General features: G+C 43.9%; 1 protein-coding gene across 1 annotated transcript; it reads left to right on the top strand.

Moving 5' to 3' along the window:
* The first annotated feature begins 9,411 nt into the window (after positions 1-9,411).
* LOC125625481 (transmembrane protein 45B) lies at positions 9,412-16,918 on the top strand. Its single transcript, XM_048827616.2, has 5 exons — positions 9,412-9,595; positions 10,468-10,680; positions 12,817-13,001; positions 13,494-13,639; positions 16,274-16,918. The coding sequence occupies exons 1-5, from the start codon at positions 9,412-9,414 to the stop codon at positions 16,389-16,391; spliced, it is 846 nt and encodes a 281-aa protein (XP_048683573.1). The 3' UTR covers positions 16,392-16,918.
* The last annotated feature ends 6,735 nt before the right edge of the window (positions 16,919-23,653 follow it).

The raw sequence follows: 23,653 nt of genomic DNA on the forward strand, positions 1-23,653 counted from the left end.
GAGATGGGGAAGGGCAGAGAAAGTGGAACTGGTGGTGGGAATAGAAGAAAAGGAGGGCAGCTGGAGAAAGAGGAGGTGCAGGAAGAGACTGACCCAGAAGGGGTGCATTCAGAAGCAGGGGTGAGCAGCAGCTGGCTATGTCCAGACACTGCTAATTCCTTGGGAGAATGGGGAATTAGCAACAGCACAAGAAACAAACTGAGCTGTGAAAGTGATCAGAATAGAAGCCCCAGGTCAATGATTAAGGCGACTAATAGCACGATACTGTAATAAACAGGCAGTAGAGCAAAGTTCGGTAATTAAAGTGCGTGGAGAATCAGGTATGCGATGGAACAAGCAGGTGAACTGACTAATGGAGTAAGGAGGAAATCAAGTTAGGGCAAGGCAATTTCTGAAAAAGCAGCCTCTAATTTTGGGTGCTCAAGGTGGGATGCCTTGGGCCTGTTTCTCAGGAGATATTGAACACCCACAACTCCATCTGAAGTCATTGGGCTGTTTTGGCTTACGTCTAACGTGGTAGTGCGAAGGACCCCAGACAAGGATCAGGGCTCTGTTGTGCTTGGGACTTTACAAACAAATAACTCAGACCATGGAGCACTAGGATTTAGACAATAGGCAAAAGGTGAACGACGAGAAAAGGTACAAGTTAACAGCAGAGACAAGTGCATGCAGGCACGTTTGTATTCCCAGTGGTTACATATTCCAGACAGGTTACTCTGCCCTATTCCCTGCTCCAGAGTAATCAGAGCAAGACTCTGCACGGAAATGCTTGACAGCCTATTGCTTTTTTTGTGCTTACCTGAGTCTCTGTTGACATTGGCACAGAAACACTGCGAGCTGTTCTGTGCTGGGCAGGATGAGTCAGGACACATGATCATTCTGTTAGTCTCAGGGTGGGTCAGTCACGTGGGGAAATGTTAGTCCTATCTTGGTACGCTTAAAAATACACTGAAGATCATTTTCTACTCTCCTGCAAATGCATTTTGATTCTGGAACAAGTTGCGTGCAGTCTGTTTAACAGGGCAGAGGATGTGGCCTTAACGCTCCATGCCTTGACGTGTCTGTGCGTCTATTAATTATGATGAGGTGATAACGTTCTGGCAACACCCATTTTATGGGGCACACCTTTAATTGCCATTAATGTCCAGCTGCTAGAGCTCTCATACAGGCTTATTGTGTGGTCATCTATTTACCCAGAAAGCTTATATTTTCAGCCATCTGCGTAGTGTATATGTATGTGGCCTCTTTATAGCAATTTGGGTAGGTGGTTGGTGTGTCTCCAAGGAAATAACGTGCCTAATACATAAAACTGTTGGATTGTACCAATATTGATGGTAAAGGATTCTGTGTTTGGCTCATTAAACACAAAATGCAAATGTACTCATTTGCCAATAATCTCTCCCCTTCAGCCGTGGAGTGAGGCAGTCTTTCATTGCTTTCGTAACAGCTGGCCACAACGTTGCTGTCCAATATGCAGGACAATAGTATTTTATTGTATGGGCTAGTTCCATTCTAGGAGTAAATATCCTCGTATAAGAGCTACTTGCAGGGATAGCAATATATCTTTATTGGTAGCTCCTATCTGGTGGTTTTGTAGGAATGGAACCCAGGACCTCAGCAATGGAAGAAAAGTCCTCTACCTCGTCAGCTGAAGAAGTAACTGTACAATAAACAGTAAGAAAACTAGAGCCAGCACTGAACAATGACCATAACGCTCAAGGCTCGTCTACGTGAGAAAATATCACTGGTTTAACTGAAGGCGATGATTTAAACCAGTGCAAGGCTCTGTGTGAATGCCTGTAGTTTGGTGTAAGGGTGGCGTATTTTGCTCTACCTTAAGTTGATTGGGGACACGTTTAAGTTAAACTGAAATAAGTGCCCATGTGGGGATTTGCACTGCTTTTGTGGCATTAAGGGCAGGGCTTTCCAGAAAGATAATCTAGACAGGGTGCTGTGAAGCTCTTGTTCACCTCAGTTGGAGTACTGTGTCCAATTCTGTGTGCCACGCTTTAAGAAAGATGTCAGCAAATTGGAGAGAGTCCAGAGAAGAGCAACAAAAATGATAAAAGGTTTAGAAAACCTGACCTATGAGGAAAGATTTTAAAAACTGGGCATCTTTAGTCCTAAGAAGACTGAGGGAGGATCTGATAAGTCTTCAAATATGTTAAGGGCTGTTAAGAAGAAGATGGTGATCAGTTGTTCTCCATGTCCACTGTAGCTAGGACAAGAAATAATGGACTTGTCAAGGGAGATTTAGGTTAGATATTAGGAAAATCTTTCCAACTATAAGGGTAGGTAAAGATCTGGAGTAGGCTTCCAAGGGAGGTTGTGGAATCTCCGTGACTGGAAATTTTTAAGAACAGGTTGGTCTAGATTTACTTGGTCCTGCCTCAGCGTGGGGGGCTGGACTTGATGATCTCTGGAGGTCCCTTCCAGCCCTACATTTCTATGCCCAGCCCGTTGGAACCAGATATGGAATAAAGAATTGCTCCTGGAAGCACCTTAAGCATTGAACACCACAGGTTTAATTAAATTAATTTAAAAACCAATTTAAACTAAGCCAGTGCAACTTTGCCATTTAAACAAAGTCTCAGCCAGTCAAAGCCCTACAGTGATGCAACTATTTTAAAATCTTAGCCCCAGACATCCTCTACATGATGGGAAACCCACATGGGACCAGAATCTTTAGAAGGATTTTGTGGATTTTTGGCCATGTTGGTTGGTTGGTGTTTGTATTACCGTAGCACGTACGAGCCTCAGTCATGAACCAGGACCCCATTGTGCCAGGCGCTGTATAAACACAGAACGAAAAGGTGGTCCCTGTCCCTATTGAGTAGTGGAGTGGAAAGGGCCCTAAAATATGAGGACGTTGAGTCCTCTGCTGGTGCTTAGCGCTCTCTGCACAGAGGGTCTGTGTTTCTGCACTGCCTCCTAGGCCCCACTACCCAGCTCCATAGCAACACAGTTCTGATGGAGCCAGGCTGCTGGGAACTTTCCAGTCAGTGCCTTGGTGAGCCTATACTGATGGTATTTTGTGTGAAAATCCCTGTGGAGTTGGTGAGCTGAGGGGATGGGAATGGTGAGTTGCAAGGTCAGATCCAGCTCTGAACTCTGCAGTTCAGCCCCATCTCATCATTGTTTGCTATTTAAATAAACTAATTCAAAGCAGCAAGATATATATGGCTGCTGCTTACTATTAAATGTAAGTCTCTTTTTGAGAGAGAGACTAATAAACAGAAGAGAAACATTTGGGTGCATGGAGTTTCAGCTTCAGCTATTAATTAAAAAAGCCTAATTGATCATCCTGGCACAGCTGATCCGTAATTATGCCAGATGGTCTTCCTGACATATGCTCAAGGCTAGATCAAATAGCTAACAGTTTCTTCACCTTGTTAAGCAAACTAGCAAGAGGCAAACAGGAACATACTGTATTTAATTGCTACAATTCTCCTAGGAAACCAATCCCCTGATTCACCTATGTAACTGGATGTGCGTGTGCTCCATGATTAAGTGAAACACTGGGACTCTCAACCTGCTGTTCTCTATGTTAACAGGTGAAAAGTTCATTCTGTGATATTGAAACTGTGGTGCTATATAATAAAGCATGGTCATACATCAGAGTGTCACTCAAGATCTGTAACTGTATTATCCTTCCTGTCACTCCTATATAAACTGAGGGATCTGTTTTACACCTTTCTTTTTTTATCCCTAAATCTTACTGTACTGCATTCCGTCTTTTGAAATCCTCTTTCCCTCTCTGTTCCTATAACCCCAACTCTTGTCCGTCTCTTGCTTTGACTGCTGCAACTGCCTCTTCTCTGGACTCTCCACATCTCATTTTGTGCCCACTCGAGTCTATCCAAAATGGTGCTGTCAAAATCGTCTCTCTCCCCACTCCGCCCTCCCGATGCTCTGACTGCTAGTGTCTCTTTGCATCTCTTCACTACCTTCCACTCATCCACCAAGTTCAGACTTGTCTTTACCTTAAAGACCAGTGACCTTCCTATTCACAACTTTGCGCTCATTCTTCCTCTGTTCCTAACAATCCTCTTGGTCTTTTGTTTTGCACCTAGTCAGAACTTGCCATGCCAGACACAAATAGAAGCTGACCTCTGAAATCAGTTTTCTTCTTAACCTATCCTCTCCATTTTCAAATGAATTCTGAATTGCACGCTTTTCTGTGCCGGGTTAGGATCTTGATGCAGGGTGTTGAACTAGCTAAACTATATCGTACAAATAAAATTAATTATACATTTAACCTGTTGCTTGGCTAGTATTCATGGGCTAAATCTGATTTTCTTAGACTACATCAGGATGTTCACTGCGCCACTTGGACAAATCATTTTCAGTTGACGTGCTGTCTTAAAAACACTTTATCAGTCATGTCATGTTTTTGCTTCCAGATCAGATGACCATTTTTAATTGTGGAATGACGCTGTTATGAATTTCTGAGTGAATAAGTAGTGCTAAAATTCACAAAACTTTTGGTATTGGCAAACATTCTCACAAATACCCAGCTGTTTTTTGAACACTTGCAGGTAATTAACAAAAGACCACATGGTTCATAATAAACTGAGTTGGTGTGTTTCATCATGGAAATATTACTCTTTCTCTCCCTCCCCACTAGAACTAGTCAATAGTAAGGATGCCTGTGATGCAACATTTGTAGAAGGACCAGTTCATTGCAGTGGAGATTTCAGGCCTCCTCTTCTGTAGGAAGTTCAGCACAGCAGCTTATTAAGCAGCATTGGTGCAAGATTTGAGGGGTATCTTGCATGTGGTTAGAAAATGGCAGGGAGGAGCTATTGCAGCTGAGTAGGGAAGATGGAAGGTAAAGGATGGGTGGGCCGAAGCTGCACCAATAAGGGGAAGTTTGAAGGCAATTCCAGATGCTTATTTGGTGAAGGGGGAGACTGGCAAGAAGATGTGCTTGGCAATTTCTTGCAATATCCTTGAAAAAACTAATTGCAGTAAGTTTGTGTTGTGGGCAGGGATTGTATTTAACCTCTCCAGGGGGGAGATGTGCCTGATGTAAGAAATGGGAGTTCAAAAGACTATCTTGAAAATGTGCCAGATGAGTATGGACTTTTGAGACAATAAGTATGAAGTGGATTTCCTGGGGCATCCCTAGGGAGAGGTAAATGCAAATTACCCAACTCTAGTTATGCAAAAATCTAGTCTTTTAAAGCTTTATCCTGAGGAGAGGGTCTTTGTCTGCTGATTACCTGTTACTTGAGGCCAAGATCAAAGGCCCAAACTGCATAAAGAAACAGCTGATCTGCCCAGTTTTTGTTCTGGTTCTGAATTCAAGACTGATATAAACTTGTAACCAGCAGGGAAAACCCAGTTGTGGGTTTTGAAGGACTTAAATCTACCAAAGCCTAAGGTTGGAGGTTGGTGTGACCTTTGGTAAGCTTTTTAGCATGAAAGTAGGAACTTCTTCTAATGCATTTTCTCTGTGGAGCTTTTATCTGAAGAATAAAAGTGCTTGCTTAGATGGAGCTGTGACTGTGGGTTATATACTGGTTGTAGCATTTGGAGAGAAAGCAAAGCGCAGATGCTGGCCTGGTTAGGCAGTCTGGCTTGCTGGGGATATCACAGTGCCAATCCAGGGAGCTGTGCAGTCTTAAAATCCCTTGTCAGGAGTCAGTGAGACTCAGGTCTCTGCCCCAGAGAGATGACTGCTGGGAACCGGAAATTTTAACCGGGAAGCCTCAAAGGACAGTGGAGGGGGAATACTGGTGCATTTGCCCTGAAACTGTGACAGAAGAGACGTACAAGGAGGGGGGAAATGGGTAACAGGTTTGGGATTATAAGTGACAGATGGGCTTCATGAGCTGGTCTGGGTTGTGTGGAGGACCCAGGGTGACTGTTTTGAAATACAGCAACCAGACCAAATAAGAAGTGATCTATACCTTTTTGGAAGGTTTAAATTAAACATGTAACCTCACCTCTGTGCTTCCTAGTTCCACTCATCAAGGACTAAGAGCCAAAGCTCAGAATAACATGAGGCCATTCCTGCAAGGGGTCAGTCCAGCCTTGTTAAATCCCTTGGGTCTGCTGAGGCTCTGGACCATTTTGAAGTTCACCCATCAGCAGGAGAAGTTAGTGGCCACTGCCTTTTTATAGGAAGGACCCATCTCTGTATCTTCCCCATAGGCCATCTCTGCTCAGGCTGCTTTCAGCCAGCATCTTCCTTTCTTTTGTAACAGAAAAGTTGCTGGCCCTGTACTCCCACTGGCATCTGGCAGATCTTCATGTCTCTCTGTGGCCACTGACTAATCCTGATTATTCCAGGGAGCCAATAAAAGCAGGTGTGTCAGGATGGCCTCATTGCCGTGTTGAGGTCAATGCCAAATGCCTCCAGGGCAGGGTGTGGGTAGTTGTGAAATGAGCCCCTCCCATGTAGTATTCACCTTTCTGCTCCCTCCCTGGATGGAGGCAGAGGGAAGGAACAGTGGAGCAATCTCACACCCTGATTGCACTACAGCTGGCATTTCTCAGAGCTCCATCATTTTCACATCTGTCTGCCATTGTGTAACATCTCTTTCTTCCATGTAAAGACCTGCTCTATCCCTTCTGTTTAGAGTCATTTACTTAACAGAAGTCCTAGGTGGTTACTTCCAGAAGTAAATCGTTGCGGTCAATCTGCAGCTTGTACATTAGAAGACCCAAGGAAACCGATGAGTCTTGCAATGTACCTTGAAGGATGCAAGATTCAGGCTCAGCTTGCTCTCTGGTGTCCACAATTTCAACAGCTTGGGGGCCTTTGCTGAGAAAGTTAATTGGAGCCCAGGCTCCATCAGCCGTACTATTGCATTGAACTAAGTGGCCATGGTGGGGTGTGACTAGACAGAGACAGTCCCTGACACAGCCACATTTTTCTAGCCAATTTAGAGCTCTATAGATAAGGGCAAAAGCTTGAAATGGACCTGAAATTGGATCAGCAGCCACCATAAAGCATGGAACACTGAAGACATGAGCTCAGGTCTCTGTTTAGATTGCTGGTGGGCTGCTCCATTGCAACCGTTCCAGAAATGGCTCACCACTTCCAGAGTAGGTGTAAGGTCATTCATGCAGCACAGGGCTAGCCCTGCCTGTCGGTCAGCCACCCACCCAGTGAATCATTCCTCAATGTTCCCTCCTCCTCCCACCCTCCTAGCTAGGTCTGTGCCACTCCTTCTGATCAGCCTTTGCTCTGCCTGAAATACATAGGATACATACCCTGTCAAGCATTGATGCAAAACTTGAGATGTCTTGCTCTTGTAATTGACCTATGTCAAGGGAAGGAGAAAGGGGAAATATAGTGATGGGTGGATTAGAAAGAAGAAGCAATTAACAACACAAACCCCCTTTGGAAAGACCTCCTCATAGCCAGGAGAGAGCCCAATGGCAGTCATATGTCAAATGGTTATGACTGCTGCAGTTCCTTCCCCAAACTATTCACTGTTGCCTTGCACTGTTAAAGTTGGCATATTCTTCCCCTGAGGTGGCTACACTTCTCTGGTAGGCAAAGTGATCTCCCTGCAAGGGTACAGGCTTATCTTTTTGTGAAGCACTTGGGGCATCTTTACCATAAAACATACCATAGAAATGTAAGTTAGTGAAGTTGTGCAGAACCAGGGAGAGTCCATTCACTGATATCTGAGCTTTCTTCACTGTCCAAGTCCAGCCACATGCACACTGGGCTGTGGGTACAGTATATTAATACCCAATTCTTATATAGCACTTTTCACCCACAGAGAGTGTAGCATTCCAGTCAAGCAGTAATTGCCTGGAGCTATACGAAGAACCATAGGGGAGTGTGCAGCACATGAGTGCGTAGAAGCTGAATATCCAGAGCCATGTAAAATATGCTATGGCCCAGAGGAAGCAATGGTAGCTGGCACCCAGCTGACTTCTCTTGTTGAAGATTTGAGCTTTGGGAAACAGATTATTTCTTTAAATTAAAAATCGCTGTACAGCATCCAGGGACGGTAGTTCTTCACACACCATGAAAATCATCAGCGTTTGGTCTTAAACAAATAATGTTTGTAATGGCCTCCTTCACTGGCTCATATTGCACAGTGAACCGGTGGCTTCTGTATTTAGATTTATTTTCTTGCCAGCGTTGGGAAGAGCTTGCACCACAAAAGTGACCCTGTGTTTCTACTCTGAATAGGTCTTTTGTGTAGCAGCCCTGCCTGCTCTGTTCTTATTTGGTTATTTGCAAAAGCCACAAACTGGATCAGAGGCAATGGGTTTGGATGAATTGTTGTCTGGAAGGGTTTAATGCCAGTGAATGCATTGTCATTCTTTTCTTACCCCTGTGCGTTTCCCCTTTGAAGCTTTGGCAAATCTGCCACAGTACCCTACTAATTTGGCAGCTCCATCCTAGAGCTTCATCCTTGCCCGCAAGCCATCCTTCAAAATAGGCTTCAAGAACTATTTCAAGTTCAAACACAGACTAGCGAAATGGTGAGATGCTTCTCTTGTCCTTAAGACACAATACAGTGAGGAGTGACATCAAGACTGCATTGCCTGCCAGGCAGTTTGGATGTGCTGTGGATTCCCAGGGCTACCAACAAGATGGCTTGTTTCAACTTCTTGCATGCTTTTTCCTCTTGCAGTGATGCACTTGCTCCATCACCCGCACAGGTGCATGTACACCACAAATCTCAGAAGCTCATCTGGACCTGTACAGTACTTTGCAGTCCACAGCTATTCAGAGCTCACAGGTCCAATATACCCTGGTGGAGCCTCTAGATAGTTTCATGCTAATCTCTGCCCATGCTACATGTATAGAAGGTCCATTCTAACTCTAACTCTGTTTTGTTTTGTTTTTAATGCTTCCTCTGAAGGGATATTGGTCAGTTTCAAAGAGGATTCTTTTCCTCTTGGGTCCAGAGTCACAGGGGCCAAAATCCCTCTACAAATGGCTCTGCATCACTGATCATGATATACAGTGTGTGTGATCAGTATCTGAGTAAAGATTAGCCTAGTCCTGGTAGCTCAGCCAGAGGGAGGCACTCTTCTCTTCTCTGGTAGGCGCACTGCTGGCAGGGCATGGGGTTACCGGTTAGTGACTGCGCTTGGACGATGGGGAATCTGCGTAATGTATCTGCTATGCCACTGCCTCTTAAAATGACAATGTGAAAAGCAAATATTTGGGTTGTAAAATGATCTTGAAATAGATGTGAAAACAGAGCTCTCTTCCTGAGCTAGCCGTGGTCATGTCCCATGGGCAAGGCTTATTTGCATTGTTAGGGAGATTGTAAAAGCCCTTCTCTCAATGGTCTTTTTTATCCATCCGATGAAGTGAGCTGTAGCTCACGAAAGCTTATGCTCAAATAAATTTGTTAATCTCTAAGGTGCCACAAGTACGCCTTTTCTTTTATTTCCTTGTCTTTTAGCACCAGCAGGTGAATCGTGATGGCAAATTTCAAAGGTCATGCTCTCCCAGGCAGTTTCTTCCTGCTCTTTGGCATCTGGTGGTCTGTGAAATACCCCTTGAGGTACTTCAGCGAGAAGGTGAATAAAAAGTCCCATAGAAACCACTGTTTCCAACGCCTGGATGTCATTGAAGGAGTGGTCAAAATCATCTTTGCCCTGATAGGTAAGGATTAGAACACAGTGCATCCCCGACCACCCAAGACAATTCACCATGCTACAATTATTGTCTGACCTTTTCACCCACCCTACAGCCCCTTAATTTCATAAAAGTAAGGGTAAATTTGATCCTACATGTACAATATATAAACAAGGCCCAATGAACTGCACACTACCAAGTGTCTCCAATGGGTGATGTGAAGCATAAGAACATAAACACGGCCATACTGGGTCACACCAAAGGTCCATCTAGCCCAGTATCCTGTCTTCTGACAGTGGCCAATGCCAGGTGCCCCAGAGGAAATGAACAGAGCTGGTAATCATCAAGTGATCCATCCCCTGTTGGCCATTCCCAGCTTCTGGCAAACAGAGAGAAACTCTACTGGGCCTTTTTCATTCTCTCCAGCCTGGAGAATGTTCTGTCTTCAAATCTGTTCCTCATAGACATTGCCAGACTGGATCAGACCACGGGTACATCTTGTCTAGTGTCTGTCTCTAACAGTAGTCAGAACCAGATGAGCCAGAGAATAGTGCAAGAACTCTGCAGTAGCCAGATCTGTAATAATATGTCCCCAAGATAGGTCTCACCTTGGTCTCTAACAGAGATTGGTTTAAGCTGTAAAGCACAAGCTTTAATCTCCCTTCCAAAAATGTTGTTGTCACTAATTATGATAACTTGATATCCATATAAATATCCATTCCCTTTTTGCATCTTGTTACATTCCTGTTCTTAGTGATTTCCTGTGGCAGAGAGTTCCACAGTCTAATCACAGATTGTATGAAAAAGGTATTTCCTTTTCTTGGTTTTGGATTTCCCTCTTTTTTTAATTTCCTCCCTTAAAAGGAAGGACATGTAACCCTGTATTTGTCTCTGTCCAGGAATGCTGGCTGAGCAGTTTGTTCCCGATGGCCCCCACTTGTATCTCTACAGTGGCGAGGAACGCAGCTGGGTGAAGTTGATGAACTGGCAGCACACGACCATGTACCTGTTCTATGGACTCTCAGGTGTGGTGGATGTGCTCACTTACTCCCCGCTCAAGGTGCCCCTTGGACTGGATCGTCTTATGCTGTCGGTGGCTGTGTTTGTTGAAGGTTAGTAGCCTGATGGCAAACAGCTAGGGCTGAGATTCCCAAAGCTGCTCAGAGGATTTTGACAGATACCCACTGAACCTAATGGGAGTTGGGGACATAGATGCACTAGACAGCTTTGAATGTCTACCGCTAGGAGGATAACTAGATTGGAAAACCTGCTAATGTGCTGAGGAAAAACAGTTAAGAGTCTGGAGAAACTACACAAAATATCACTGGAATAAACTCTGTTAATTGGATTCTGAAATGGCTGGAAACATCTCCAGATGTTGCTGGAAGCAGCTGGGTTCAGGAAGAAAGTTTGGGGATCTCATAGATACAAAACACAGGAAGTATCATGAAAGAATAATTAATGGTGAGTTGCTGAGAGACACTGGATCTTGCCAACTTCTGAACTTCAGCAAAGTTGGGATGAATTGGGGCATGGGGTGTTACTTAACGTCCACCTCTAGTGAGATGTGAAGGGCAGCCACCATGTCTAAATCAGAGGAGACCTCAATCTGGCTTTATTGTACCAGAACTTTTTTCTGCAGTGAAAGGGATTTCTTTGTGTCTCTGACTATGAGGTGGTTTGAAGACCACAGGAGATTTCAGGTTTCCTAGCTGAATTCACGTCATATGGAAGTAGATAGAGTTGAAGACTGAAATTAAGTGGCCAGAATCTGGAAGCGCTGGTCAGGGCATGGCTTTAGAGCTGGGATCAGGATGTGTCACACTATTATCACAACAAGGAGTGGGCCAGTCACTTCTTGCACTGTCACTAGAGCGAGGGCCTTTCTGATGCCCAGCAATGAATATCAGGCAGGTGAGCTCTTTGTGTAGAGATAAGGGAGTATAATGTAACTGACACCGATAAAGCTAAAGATCCTGCCATTATTTCAATAGCAACTGCCTCATGATTACTAACAGGCTTTAAAACCATACAATACTTGCCATAGGCTGGCATGGATTCCTCAGATGACGATGGTTTTGTGGTATGAAGCAGCAGGCTGAGTTCCCTTGTTACCACAAACAGCTGGTAGATGCTACTCTTGCCTCACATCTATAGAGTTTTGTCCTTGTGTCATGTGTACCCCCAGAGAGCAAATACTTCCACTGTAGGCAGCGTTGGTCTTGTCTGCTTTCGTCTCACCTGTCCAATCCAAGTGGCCTATGCACTGGCTTCAAGTCAACACATCTTGAACCAGGATTTCAGGCTTCACTTGACTTGAACAAGGCAAGCCAATGGCCATGTGCGAATGGAGCTCCTGTTGGTAGTGAATCCACTGTGTCTAGGAACATCTCGAGATTCTTTTCCTCCTCCTGTTCCCATGACTTTAAAGAATGCAGAACAGAAAGAGTGGGGGGAGGGGCGCTGGGGGGGGGGGGGGAGAATAGATATCAATGACTTTTGACATGGATATTCAGACACTGAAATGATCGTTTGCAAAGGTTTAGGATTTAAAAGGACACTGTCCATGCTAATCTCCATTTGCAAACTCCTGGAGGAAATAGTGAGGGTTAAACTAATGAAGTACAATAGAGAGCAAAAACTCAGTAGTGAGGGGACGGACTGCTGGTGGTGATGGGAGTTGACCTAGCACCTTCAAACAGGGATTGCTGTGCCATTCTCTTTTCCTTTGCTTCAGTCGTCCGTACGCTCAGCTCAAAGGCTTTGAGACAACTTCTTGTTGCCTTGACATACAGGCTATAATTGGGAAAGCTGGCCTGATGAGGTTCCATGGCAGCTTGGCTCAGTTAATATGCCAAGATTTCTTTCTGCCTGCCAGTGCCATAAACTCACGAGTGTGTGCATGCACGTGTGCAGTGGGAGCAGGGGAACAGCGGGCTTTCTGCAGAGATCTGCAGCTGAAACCTATTAGTTTTGCTGGTGATGTGTGAACCAGCAACTATCACAGGATGGGGACCTGGGTTTGATTTCCAGTCTGCCACTGCTCTCCTGGGTGACCTTGGGCAAATTGCTTCGCTTCCATGTGCTTCAGTTTCCCCATCTGTAAAATGGAGATAATGGAATGGTGATCGCCTCCTTTTGCCAGGCGCTTCGAGATTTTTATTTATTTTTTTGATGAAAACTGCAATGCAAAATCTATATGTTCCTTACTAATGATGCCACTCTGAATTTGGTATGAATTTCAACAGGTTTTCTCTTTTATTATCACGTCCTTCACCGCCCCATGCTAGATAAGCACATCCACTCCCTGCTGCTCATTGCCGTGTTCGGTGGGGCCTTCAGCATCCTGCTGGAAGTCTTCCTCCGCGACAACATTGTCTTGGAGCTCTTCAGGGCTAGCCTCACCATCCTGCAGGGAACCTGGTTCTGGCAGGTCAGTTCTGGTTCAATTCAGATTTGTTCTAAGACTAGGCATTGGGGGTGGGGAAATGTGGTGTGGGGGAGGGATGTACATCACTGTACATTCAAATCAGTTGTCACTGAAGGATTATCTTTCAGGGTTTACTTGTTCATAGATGGGTTTTGGAGCACTTACCAATTGTCCTGAAAACCTACTAGCCCCAGGTCCTTTACATTTTGCAGATGGGGAAACTGAGGAACAAAGATTTTAAGTGAGTTACCCAAGGTCACATAGCAAGTTTGTGGCAAAGATGGGACTTGAACTCAGGTCTGCTGAGCCCCAGTCAGAGCTTGAGCCACAAGTCCAGCATTGTGCATGAGTGGGGGTCAGGTCACACCATTAGTGAGTGAATCATTGTAATAATGAGGGTGAAGTAAAGTGATATTAGAGGTTGGAGGGTTAGGCATCCACCTATTTTTTTTTTCTTTTCCCCTCAAAGCTAACAAATCATTTTATTCTAACCAGATTGGGTTTGTGTTGTTCCCACCACGGGGAGGCCCAGCCTGGAATGAGGATGACCATGACAACATCATGTTTGTCACCATGTGCTTCTTCTGGCACTACGCGGCTGCTATTCTCATCATGATTGCCAACTACGCTCTCACTTACTGGTATGTTAGTGGTGGGAGGGCAGGGGAAGAAGGGGAAACAATTGGAGCATGATGTATAATGGCTCATATCATGACCTGCAATACAAAGTCTTAGTGGCATCAAACGTCTTTAAATTTCAGGGCACGCCAAGAGGCGTATCCTTCACTTGCCAGATGCACAGATTCAAAGCAATGTCAGCAAGCCTCTAAAGTTGCTTCTTGAAGTCTTAACCATTTTTATTTCTTTGCACTGGGTGCTGGCTGGCAATTGAAAGTGAAGGTTTAATTTTTAAAAAATGTATAGAAGAAACAACTGTCAAATTATTGTTGGGAATATGTAGCACTTGGCATTGCGATGTCGATTTCGTTCTAAGGATTTCAAAGCACTTTAAAACGGCAATGACATCTAGATTCACAGCACCTTTGTCTAGAAGGCAGAGCAAAATAATGCCAACCCTAAATATTAAAAAATATAAAAAGGACTTAGCCTTGAGAAAATCATAATTTAGCTTTAAAAATCTCATTATTTCAAAAGTTAAATAAAGTTGGGGTTCTTTTTAAGGCTTCCTGGTCTCTGAGCTTTCCTGGTACAACAGAGTCAGCTTTCCATGCAATCAGGAGGGCTATCAGTCTGTCTTAAGTCTTTGTATGGCCCCAGCACTATAATACCTGAGCGCCACACAGTCTGTCTTTATCCAGACAACGCTTCGGTGAGATAGGGAAGTACTTTCATCTCCATTTTACGGGGGGGAACTCGTGCACAGAGAAACATGAGTTGTCCAAAGTGTCACAGGCTAGAAACTTTTTTTTTTTTAAAGATGGGAATCTCATATATTCACTCCAGCAGCTGGGGCTTAAAGAAAAACATGAATTATCACAAGACCTGTGATAAAATCATGAGAGTTGGCAACACTGAGAAACAGCCACAAGAGATTAAGGGATATATATATTTTTCAACCTAGCTGAGACCTGGCTTCCCTTTTTACAGCTGCTATATGCAGATATATTTTTATGCCTACAAAATAGGTTTGGGGCCAGATTTGTAAAAGGTATATTGGTGCCTAAAGATGCAGACAGGTGTCTAAGTGTCTTTGAAAATCCCATTGGATGCCTATTAGCATCCATAGGCCTCTAAATACCTTTTAAAATATGCCCATGTGAACTATCTAACCCTCAGATTTTGCCTGCACTCAAATACTTAGAGATCTGGAACACTCTGATTTGGGCTCAATACCAGGAGCACAAAAGCGGTTGTTTACACCACTGTGAGTACAATTTGTGCCTATGACAGGAGGAACATCTTTCTGAAAACGTACCCCTTAATGACGTGTCTGCTGTCACACTCAACATTTGTGGCTGAGCTCTGTAATAGAACATGGTCTCTTGACTTCCAGCCCTGTGCTGAAACCCAGGAGCATTCTTCCTCCCATGTCCCCCCATACACACAGAGAAATATTTCACTGTATCACAGCTGAGGTGGCCATATCCCATCTGTACTTACGTACGGAATATCGTATCCCGCTAATGGCTGCACCAAGCTAATACAGCCATGGTGGACAAGCCCATTTTGTCTGAGCATCTTGCCCTTGCACAGCCAGCCCTGCAGTAGCTACATTAAATGCAGCGTTTGGAACGTGCAAGTGTGATGCTCGCCAGGGGTATCCAGGGCTGTGTGTCACCTTGCCGCCACCTGCCCTTAGCACGAGGCAGCCTGGTCTCTGCCTGGTATGGATCAGTTCCCTGAAGCCATCAGCCTCTGGCACCACAAGCACTGCCATCCAGATGTCGCTCTCTCTGTACAAGTTAGCGATAGGCACGTGCCAATCCCTCTGCAGGGAATGGCCCGAGGAGCTGCTACAGAATTACCAGGCCTGCTATTCCAGCCCCATGCAATGCCTGTAATCCCTCTGCAGCACTAGATAGTTGGCATTAGGAGACTGATCAATTTCAAGACAAGAGTGGACCATTGTGATCATCTGGTCCGCTCCTCTGTATAACACAGGCCACAGAACAACCCAAAATAATGCCTAGAGCACTGTGTGTGTGTATAGTGGGGTCTTCCTTTTGAGGGCACTCTCCAGGAGTATCAAACAAGGGGCTTGCTGGGGTAAGAGGTGAAATCTGCCTTTTCAGCATGTGGTGAGGGTGTCATTCCAGGATAGATGGGGAGGGATCTCTTCCTCCTGGACACAGGGTAAGGTGCTTCTTACAGAGAGGCGACACACCCTATACAGCCCCCATCTCCCTATATTGTGCCTAATATCATAGTTCATCACACATGAGGCTGGGGTCTTTCCAGAAGTCATGAGGCTCAGTGCCAGAAAGTCTATTCTGGCTGGTGGGGTCCCTTTTGACAGGGAATTGATTCGGGAAGGCGGGGGCGTTGCTGCTTACCGGTGTTCATGCAGCTCAGCCAGGCTTCGCCTTCATTCCTCCTCAGCACCTGGTTCGTGGGTCACAGCACGTGAAAAACCTGATGCAGGGGAGAGTAGAGAAATCATTCAACATCACAGAATAACACAAATCACTGCAACCCATGCAAGCAAATTCTTACCCATGTATATAATCCTGCCACCCTAATATTAGTGGCATGCAAAGCAGCACTGGTGGGTGGCGGTTTCCGTAACCATGACTATTATTGTTTGTGTGTTACAGCTGCATTCAAAGATGTAAGAGAAACAATGGAGAAATAGATATTGGACTTGAGGTTCGGAAGCAGAAAAGTGACAAAAGCTCCCATGTTGCCCTCTTAAATGGATCGGATGAGGAATGACGGTGCACCTTGGCTAATATCTTTTATTTCCTAAAGATTATGAGAATCAATTTTTTTTAATCCAAGTAATATTTATATTGGAATATCAAGAAGGAAAATCCTGCAATTTTACTGCTGAACAGTATGGACAGACTCAAGATGTGATCTCTGCTCTCCTGTAAATTCCCTGAAGCCCTTTGGATCTGAAATATCCTACTTCTGAGCGATTTCTTTAATGGCAAAATCAAATGCAGAAATTCAAATATCAGGACAGTTTGGCTTATGGGATCTCGGGTCTATGCTGCCGCCATAGTGATGGACCAGAACCTCCCAGGTACATTTTCAGAGTGAATGGAGGACTGACCTGTGATAATCGAAGTTGGAGAAACCTCCAGACTGGGCTTCAATAACTCCAGTGACACCTTGTGGAGTGAAGGATTCGGAAGGGTCACCCCAAGCAGGAAGAGCACAGGCCTATGCCAAAGAATGTGCACTGTCATTGTTCAATTGTACGCTATTGAAATTTTTTACTAAGTCTATCAGCTTAAGTCTTTTTTTATATTTTTGAGGCAAGCCTTACAAAGACTGAAATAAAAATCCTACTTGACCAGGTGTCCGTAATTCATCAGTTTATAAGCTGAGTATTGCACAGAAAGTACTAAACATTACCTTCTTACTCTTTGGCCTGTCTATCTTCAGGCTTTGTACTGCTGCCTATCACCAGAGTATGAAAAGCCTCCCAGGTAAAGTAGATTGGAACAAGGTCCCTAATGGATATCCCAGAGTCTGAGGCAATCTGAATGCAACTTCAGGTTTTTGACAGATGTAAACCACACTCCTGAAGGTTGGATAGGACAAATATGTGTGTCCCATTCCAGTGCTGCACAGGCTGATTTAGAGTCTAGCTGTCCTGCCCAATGAATGTTGCTTTTGGGACATGTTCCTCTTTCTCCTGCTTCTTAAATCCCATTCCTGATCTCAAGCAATGATTGATTGGGGGGAGGGGAGGGTTGTGTGTTTGGGGTTTTTTTTGTTTTTTTTTTTTAGGTGCCATATAGTCCTCTGAAAGAGCTGCTGAGCCAGGTCCCACTGCAGATATGGAGCTATCTGGTCCAGTTCCATAATATCTATTCTGCTTGTGCCAGCCTGGTGGGTGGGGGTGCTGTGAAATCTGCTCTGCAGCTGTCTGCTGGGTTGCTGAGCAGTGAGTCCCTGTGAGTCTGTTCAGGCATTGCTGGGAAATCAGCTCTGTGATGCTGTTGGTCGGCTCTGACCCAGTTCAGCAAATTTACAGGTCACAGAATCTCCAGGTGGGGAACTCAGAGTAAAACCAGAGCCTTGGACAGAGTCCCTGCTTGCTGGGATAGTGATTCTAGTCTCCAGGAAAAGGGTTCTGCCCCCACTTCCTTGTTGAACTTGAGTTTTGTTGCCAAAACCCAAGTTCACTACCCATAAGGTCAGGCTCACCTGCTCCTGCCGAGGCATATACTGCACAATGCTTGTGTCCTTTAATGAATACAGCAATAACCTTTTATATATAAAATCAAAACTTAAGTTCCAACCACAGAAACAAAACTCAGGTGGAATTATGGGTAAGCAACATTATAATTAATGTATGTAATGATAGTTTTTCCCCTTCTCTAGAGGGAGCAGAGTTTCATCCCTCTGAATCTTCAGGCCCTGAGGCTTACATTATTTTATTATTGGGGCATTTGTCTCTCTTATAATCTGACTTTTCTGTCACCAACCTGTGTGCCTCCCTCTAGCTCTGAGAGAACGAGGAGTCCGTTTCTGGGCTGCCATAGGGATAGGCAGAAAGTCATTTTCCCTGTGAGTAGGATACTGTAATGAACTTTCAGTTGTTGCCTATACCAGCAGCTGCTATGTGTCTGGTCCCTTCTGACACAACAAAGAGAAACGTCTGCCAAGGGCATTAAGAGAACTTGCTGACCAAGCTCTATGCTTTCTTCAGCTTGCCTTTGCCAGATAATTAGATCCAGAGGGACGCTGGAAATGCCGCTCCCTAGTTCAGATAGAAATGGTCTGACACTGGTTGTGGGGAGGCTGAGGGAGAATTTTAAAAAATATTTGCGTTGCAAACATCCAAAGTTCAAATCCTTATATCCCTTGGATATGAATGATGCTCTGCCGTCACAGACTACAGTGTGTTTTAATAACTGTTAGGAGTAGAATGAAAATTGATTTTGTTTTTGTCCTGGCTTAACGGAACCACCTATTTATTTTACAATAGGCTCAAATTATATCTATCTGTGGATGTATGTTTATGCACCTAGGGGAGGCATGGCTTGCATGTTAATGTCCTATTGAGCTTGTGTGCGCATGGTGAGAAGACTTGAATGCTGTCTAAAGAGTCTAGAATTGAAACCTTATTGCTAATTACCAAAGTTGCAAAAACTAACCACATACCTTTACCTGAATGCTAGCTTTACTACTCTCTCATTTTTTTTCTTCTTTCCACTGAACAGCTTTATTTTGCATTCTTGAATACTAGGAGAAGCATGAATGAATTGATGTGTAAAGAATCAAGAAACAGCATCTTCTCCCAATTAATCCAGTTGACAAGAGCCTTAACTGTAAGCTGCAAGGATTTGAACTATTTTATACAATAGACATTTTGTAGAAACCATTTCCCCCTGCAGTAATGTGTCTGGAATGTTTTACCTAAATGAGCTACATCATTTGTTCCCCCTTACAATGATACAAAACTTGCTGTGAGCATCTTTCAGAATTTTGTTTCTTCTCTAATCATAAGCAAGCCAATATCCAAATGGGGACAAGATGAATTACCTAAATTGCAAAGGGGTGAAAATAAGCTTAATTGAATAATATGTAGAACTCAGGTGACACTGCAGAATGTTTCTGCTTATTTAAAAAAATTTAAAAATTAAATGACCACGTGGTGGCAGCAGAGGTTGGAAGAGAAGATGGTGGTGTACAGTGCACTAATGTCTGAAGAATTTAGATGATGATCACCTTGCATCTCTCCTCTCCCAAAAGAAATGATTGAATTTTATTTTCATAAGATAGGATCAAGATCAAAATTGATCTTGGTTTTTGAAACATTCATTGGATTTATTCTGCTCTTTGTGAGAGCTCCTTAAAAAGTGAGAATGGTCTTTTTACAGTTCTTCAGGGCCATACGTGCTGCTGTCGATCAAATAAATTACTTTTTCTGTCACTCCCTGTTCTCATCCAGCATCTTTTTCTATCCTTTATCGCAATCTGGTCACATTTGTAGCAAAGTGCTTCTTTTTCCTCTGCTGTTCCTACCATCTGGAATAACTTCTCTTCTGCCTCATTGACTCTCCAGTTCTAAAAATGTCTTAAGATTCATCAGTATAATGCTTGCTAACTTGTTTTCTCTCTGTGAAGCATGTTTCTTCCAAAGTATCATCACAACTAGTGAGTGGGAGGGAGGAATTAGCAATGGGTGAAAGAAAATATGCAATCCCATCTACTGCCTGTTAGCAGCATCTCAAAAGGGATTTCTAACTTTCCGAGGAGAGTGGAAAATTTTATTTCAACTATGGGCCCACTTTGAAATAATCTAGTATATTGAAAAGACCCTCTCGAGTTCTGCTTGGCACAAAAAGCCAAAACGATGGCCAAAGGTGCTTTTCTTTTTCCCTACCCGCTTCTCTGGACATCCAGAAGCAGCTAACTGATTCAGCCAGACCCCTGTGGTCGCAAAATGCAACCAATAGGTTTTTTTTTTAAAAAAGATGAGCTCCCTGCCCCAACCCCATCTCAGTTAAAGGGGCTAATATTTCCTCTCTTTTTTTTTTTACTGTTATTTCCATGCCTGCTGAAATTAACTTTGTCTTCTCTGGACTGAGCCTCCTAACAGATCACTTTCTTCCAAGCTCCATCCTCTACACAATTATTGACAAAGCTGAGTGACACCACATTGCATGAATCCAATGACCTGGAGACGTAGAGATGAATGTCCTAGCATACAATCGTGTACCTCGCTGGTAAGCATGTGTTACAGATCCCACTCTGCCCAGTCTGCAGAAAGGGAGAGGCTTAGCTCTTTATTCCAGTTGTAGCAGCTCATGGTTTTTACCTCTGGTTCAGTCCCTGGTGTTTTGGCCAAGTTGGCAGCAATCACAATAGCACTCAAGCCCGAACCATCTGTCTCACAATTTTCCCTAGTCTTAGTATAAACTGGAAATGGGGGGAGGGGTGTAGCACTTTCCTCTTGATGGGAAGTTTTAGGAAAAAACAACACCACTCACTGGACTCCATCTAGCCTAGCCTGCAGAGAGACTCCACTTGCCCCTGAAGACATGTTGTCATTGTGAAAGGCAGCTAATGGGCCTGAAGAAACCAGCGCAGATATTTTGATCTGTCAGAAGATAATCAACCACTGACTAGTGCAGGTCCAATTCTGGACTGTACTACATACAGGTCCAATTCTGGACTGTAGAGGATCAAGGAAATCTGAGGACTCCAAATGAAGCAGACCTGACATCACTACAGCCTTCTCTGTCTTCTCCAAAAAAGGTAAGATTAAAGACAAGGAGATCCCTAGTAAAACTGTCCACATTAAGAGATGTTTCCTGGAGCATGAGTCTGATTGTTCATGCTGTTAATCTCCCCTTTGATAAGGCAATGTTTGATGGTCAGTCTCTCAATGATAAACCTCTCCAAAACATGGATCCAAATCGCAATCCAGAACCTTAATCTCCCTAATCACATCCAGGACCTCAGAAGCTAATATTGGTCAAAAGCTAAGGGGAGGCATTCCTACAGGTGTTTCCCCTGCCACAGGTCTGCTATTGCAGAAAGGAACTAATACAGTGCAAATCAAAACAACTTTATCCAGCCTGCATTGTTTATACCATTCCCAAAACATGACTAAAGTAAATAGTGAACTAACTGGTTTCCACAGTTTAAATGCTAACATCAGCCACTTACTTCGAAATCTTATGCTCAACTATTTGTTTACGGTTGATTTAAAATATACTAAGACACAAACCCACATTAGCCACATTTTGTCTGCTTTCTTATTTCTGAGGCCTGGTCTACACTGCACGGTTAAGTTGACGTGAGCTGCCTTGTGTCGAACTAGCTGTGGAAGTGTCTTCATTTAAATCTGGCTCCTGCTGACATAAGTGCCTCTCTACGCTGATTTAGTGACCCCACCTTCCCAAGTGGCTTAGAGTCACAATCAAAGTTATTAGGTTGATGCAGTATCAGTGTAAACACTGTGTTGTTTACATTGACTGTTACTGGCTTTCAGGAGCTGTCCCCGTATGCCCCCACGCTGACAATACAATCGATACAAGAGCTCCTGGTGAGGACACGCATGGTCGACACAAGGAGCCAAGTGTGCTCACGCACAAGTGATTTAATAACAGCGGTAGCTGTATGCCAACATAAGTTAAGTTGGCATAATTTTGTAGTGTATACATGGCCTGATTTCCTTCTCTGATGGGAACATCTATGTAGCTAATTTATCCTTCCAGAGAAGGCAGACACAGACTTTAATACATGTGATAATATCCTTTCCCCGCTCCCCACTTTAGACTCTTGTAGACGTACTTTGGAGTTGCTGTAAGATCACATTCCAGAGCAGTGGCTGGTGTTGCTACCACAGGTGCCTGTTGCGGACATGAGTAATCTGATAATCTCGGGTAGGAGGATGTTGTTGATCATCTTAAAATAATATCAGTAACATTAAGTCTGACTCACTTTCTTAATCTTAACAGTATTAACCAAAAACAAAAGGCAATTAAGTTGGAAACCTGTTGTTGCTCCACCTGAAGACAATACTGCAACAAGTCTAATATTACTACAGAAAGTCCATGCAGGACTCATTTCATGTCCTCAACTAAAGATAGGATCCACCACCACCTGCCTTCACTGCCTCTTTTATGCAAGATTGAAATCAAAGTGTAGGAAGCTGAACAAGTCCTGCCCACGCTTATACCACTTGTTTCACCAATTATATTGCCTGTTTGACAGGCCTGTGTGAGCAATAATAATTCACACTTCCCTAGCATCCTTCCATCTCCCGAACTCAAGCCATTTAATTAACCTTTAATTAAACCTTTAATTAAATCAGCCTCCCCATTCCCCTGTGAAGTAGGCAAACGTGATCACAATTTTTTTTCATTAACTTCAAGTATGGTCATCTCACAAGGGTAGGCTGGGGAGGAGAATTGAGCTCGGCATAAAACTTCAGCGGACGTGCGGCCGCTCACACCAGTGGTGAATTCAGCCTCTGGCTTCTCAATTCCCAGTTCTGTTACTGACCAGTCTAGGACCAGGAACATGTGCATTAATATCTCCAGGTGCAATATAGTGGCGGTATTGTCCACCTCATGTTGCCAAGCTGTTGTCAGAACTTCACTTTTTGGTTTTTATTATAAAAACATCCTTTTTGTTTTTTAAAAAATGGAGCTATTTCCTATGCCTTGCCCCAGCCTGGGAAAGTCCTTCAGTCAGGTCCCTTTCCCACAAAGGAAAGTGGAAACTTGGCCACTTCCTGTCTTTACAGCTGATTGAAACACACTATTGTAGAGTCACCCTTTTACGGAAACCTATCCTAGCATGTTTTGCTCATCACTGGCCCTCTACATTTGGCAGAGAAAAGCCCCTTAAGCCTGAAAGTGTCAATTTGGCAGCTGGCTGCTGCTTATTGTATCTCCTTTCCTCCCAGCTGTTAGGCCTTCCTCTTACATTTCCCTAATAGTGGCTCAACCTCAATTTTACCACCTGTGAAATGGGCTTAGGTCCTACCTGCTTTCCAGGGAGGGGAAGTTGAGGCTTAATTAATTTAATTTTTTTTTTAAATGGGCATGAGATTGGCAGCTGGAAGGCACTAAGGAAGTGCAAGACAGGACCGGGACTCAGGAGAGACCTGGGTTATAGTCCTGGCTCTTCAATTTAGCAGAGAAATGTATATTACTGGCTGGAAGTTAAAGCTAGACAAATTCAGGCTGGAAATAAGGCATAAATTTTTTAACAGTGAGGGCAATTCAGCACTGGGGCAACCTATCAAGGGCCATAAGGGATTCTCCATCACTGGCAATTTTCCAGTCAAGATTGGTTTGTTGTTTTTTTTTTTTTTTTTTCCCCAAAAAGCTCCGCTCTAGAAATTATTCTGGGGCAGTTCTCTAGCCTGTGTTGTACAGGAGGTTAGACCAGATGATCAGAGTGGTCCCCTCTGGCCTTGGAATCCGAGTCCATTCATCGTGACCTTCCTTTGTAAAAATGCTTTGAGATCACTGCTGGAAAAGCACTGTGTAAGAGCT

The sequence above is a fragment of the Caretta caretta genome, chromosome 22 (assembly GCF_965140235.1).
Source record: "Caretta caretta isolate rCarCar2 chromosome 22, rCarCar1.hap1, whole genome shotgun sequence".
Taxonomy (NCBI): domain Eukaryota; kingdom Metazoa; phylum Chordata; order Testudines; family Cheloniidae; genus Caretta; species Caretta caretta.

What these genes read in the sequence shown, in the direction of transcription:
- LOC125625481 (XM_048827616.2), top strand. Translation starts at nt 9,412, where the DNA reads ATGGCAAATTTCAAAGGTCATGCTCTCCCAGGCAGTTTCTTCCTGCTC. An exon ending in AATCATCTTTGCCCTGATAG is followed by an intron (nt 9,596 to 10,467) that starts GTAAGGATTAGA and finishes GTCTCTGTCCAG; the next exon opens with GAATGCTGGCTGAGCAGTTT. An exon ending in GGTGGCTGTGTTTGTTGAAG is followed by an intron (nt 10,681 to 12,816) that starts GTTAGTAGCCTG and finishes GAATTTCAACAG; the next exon opens with GTTTTCTCTTTTATTATCAC.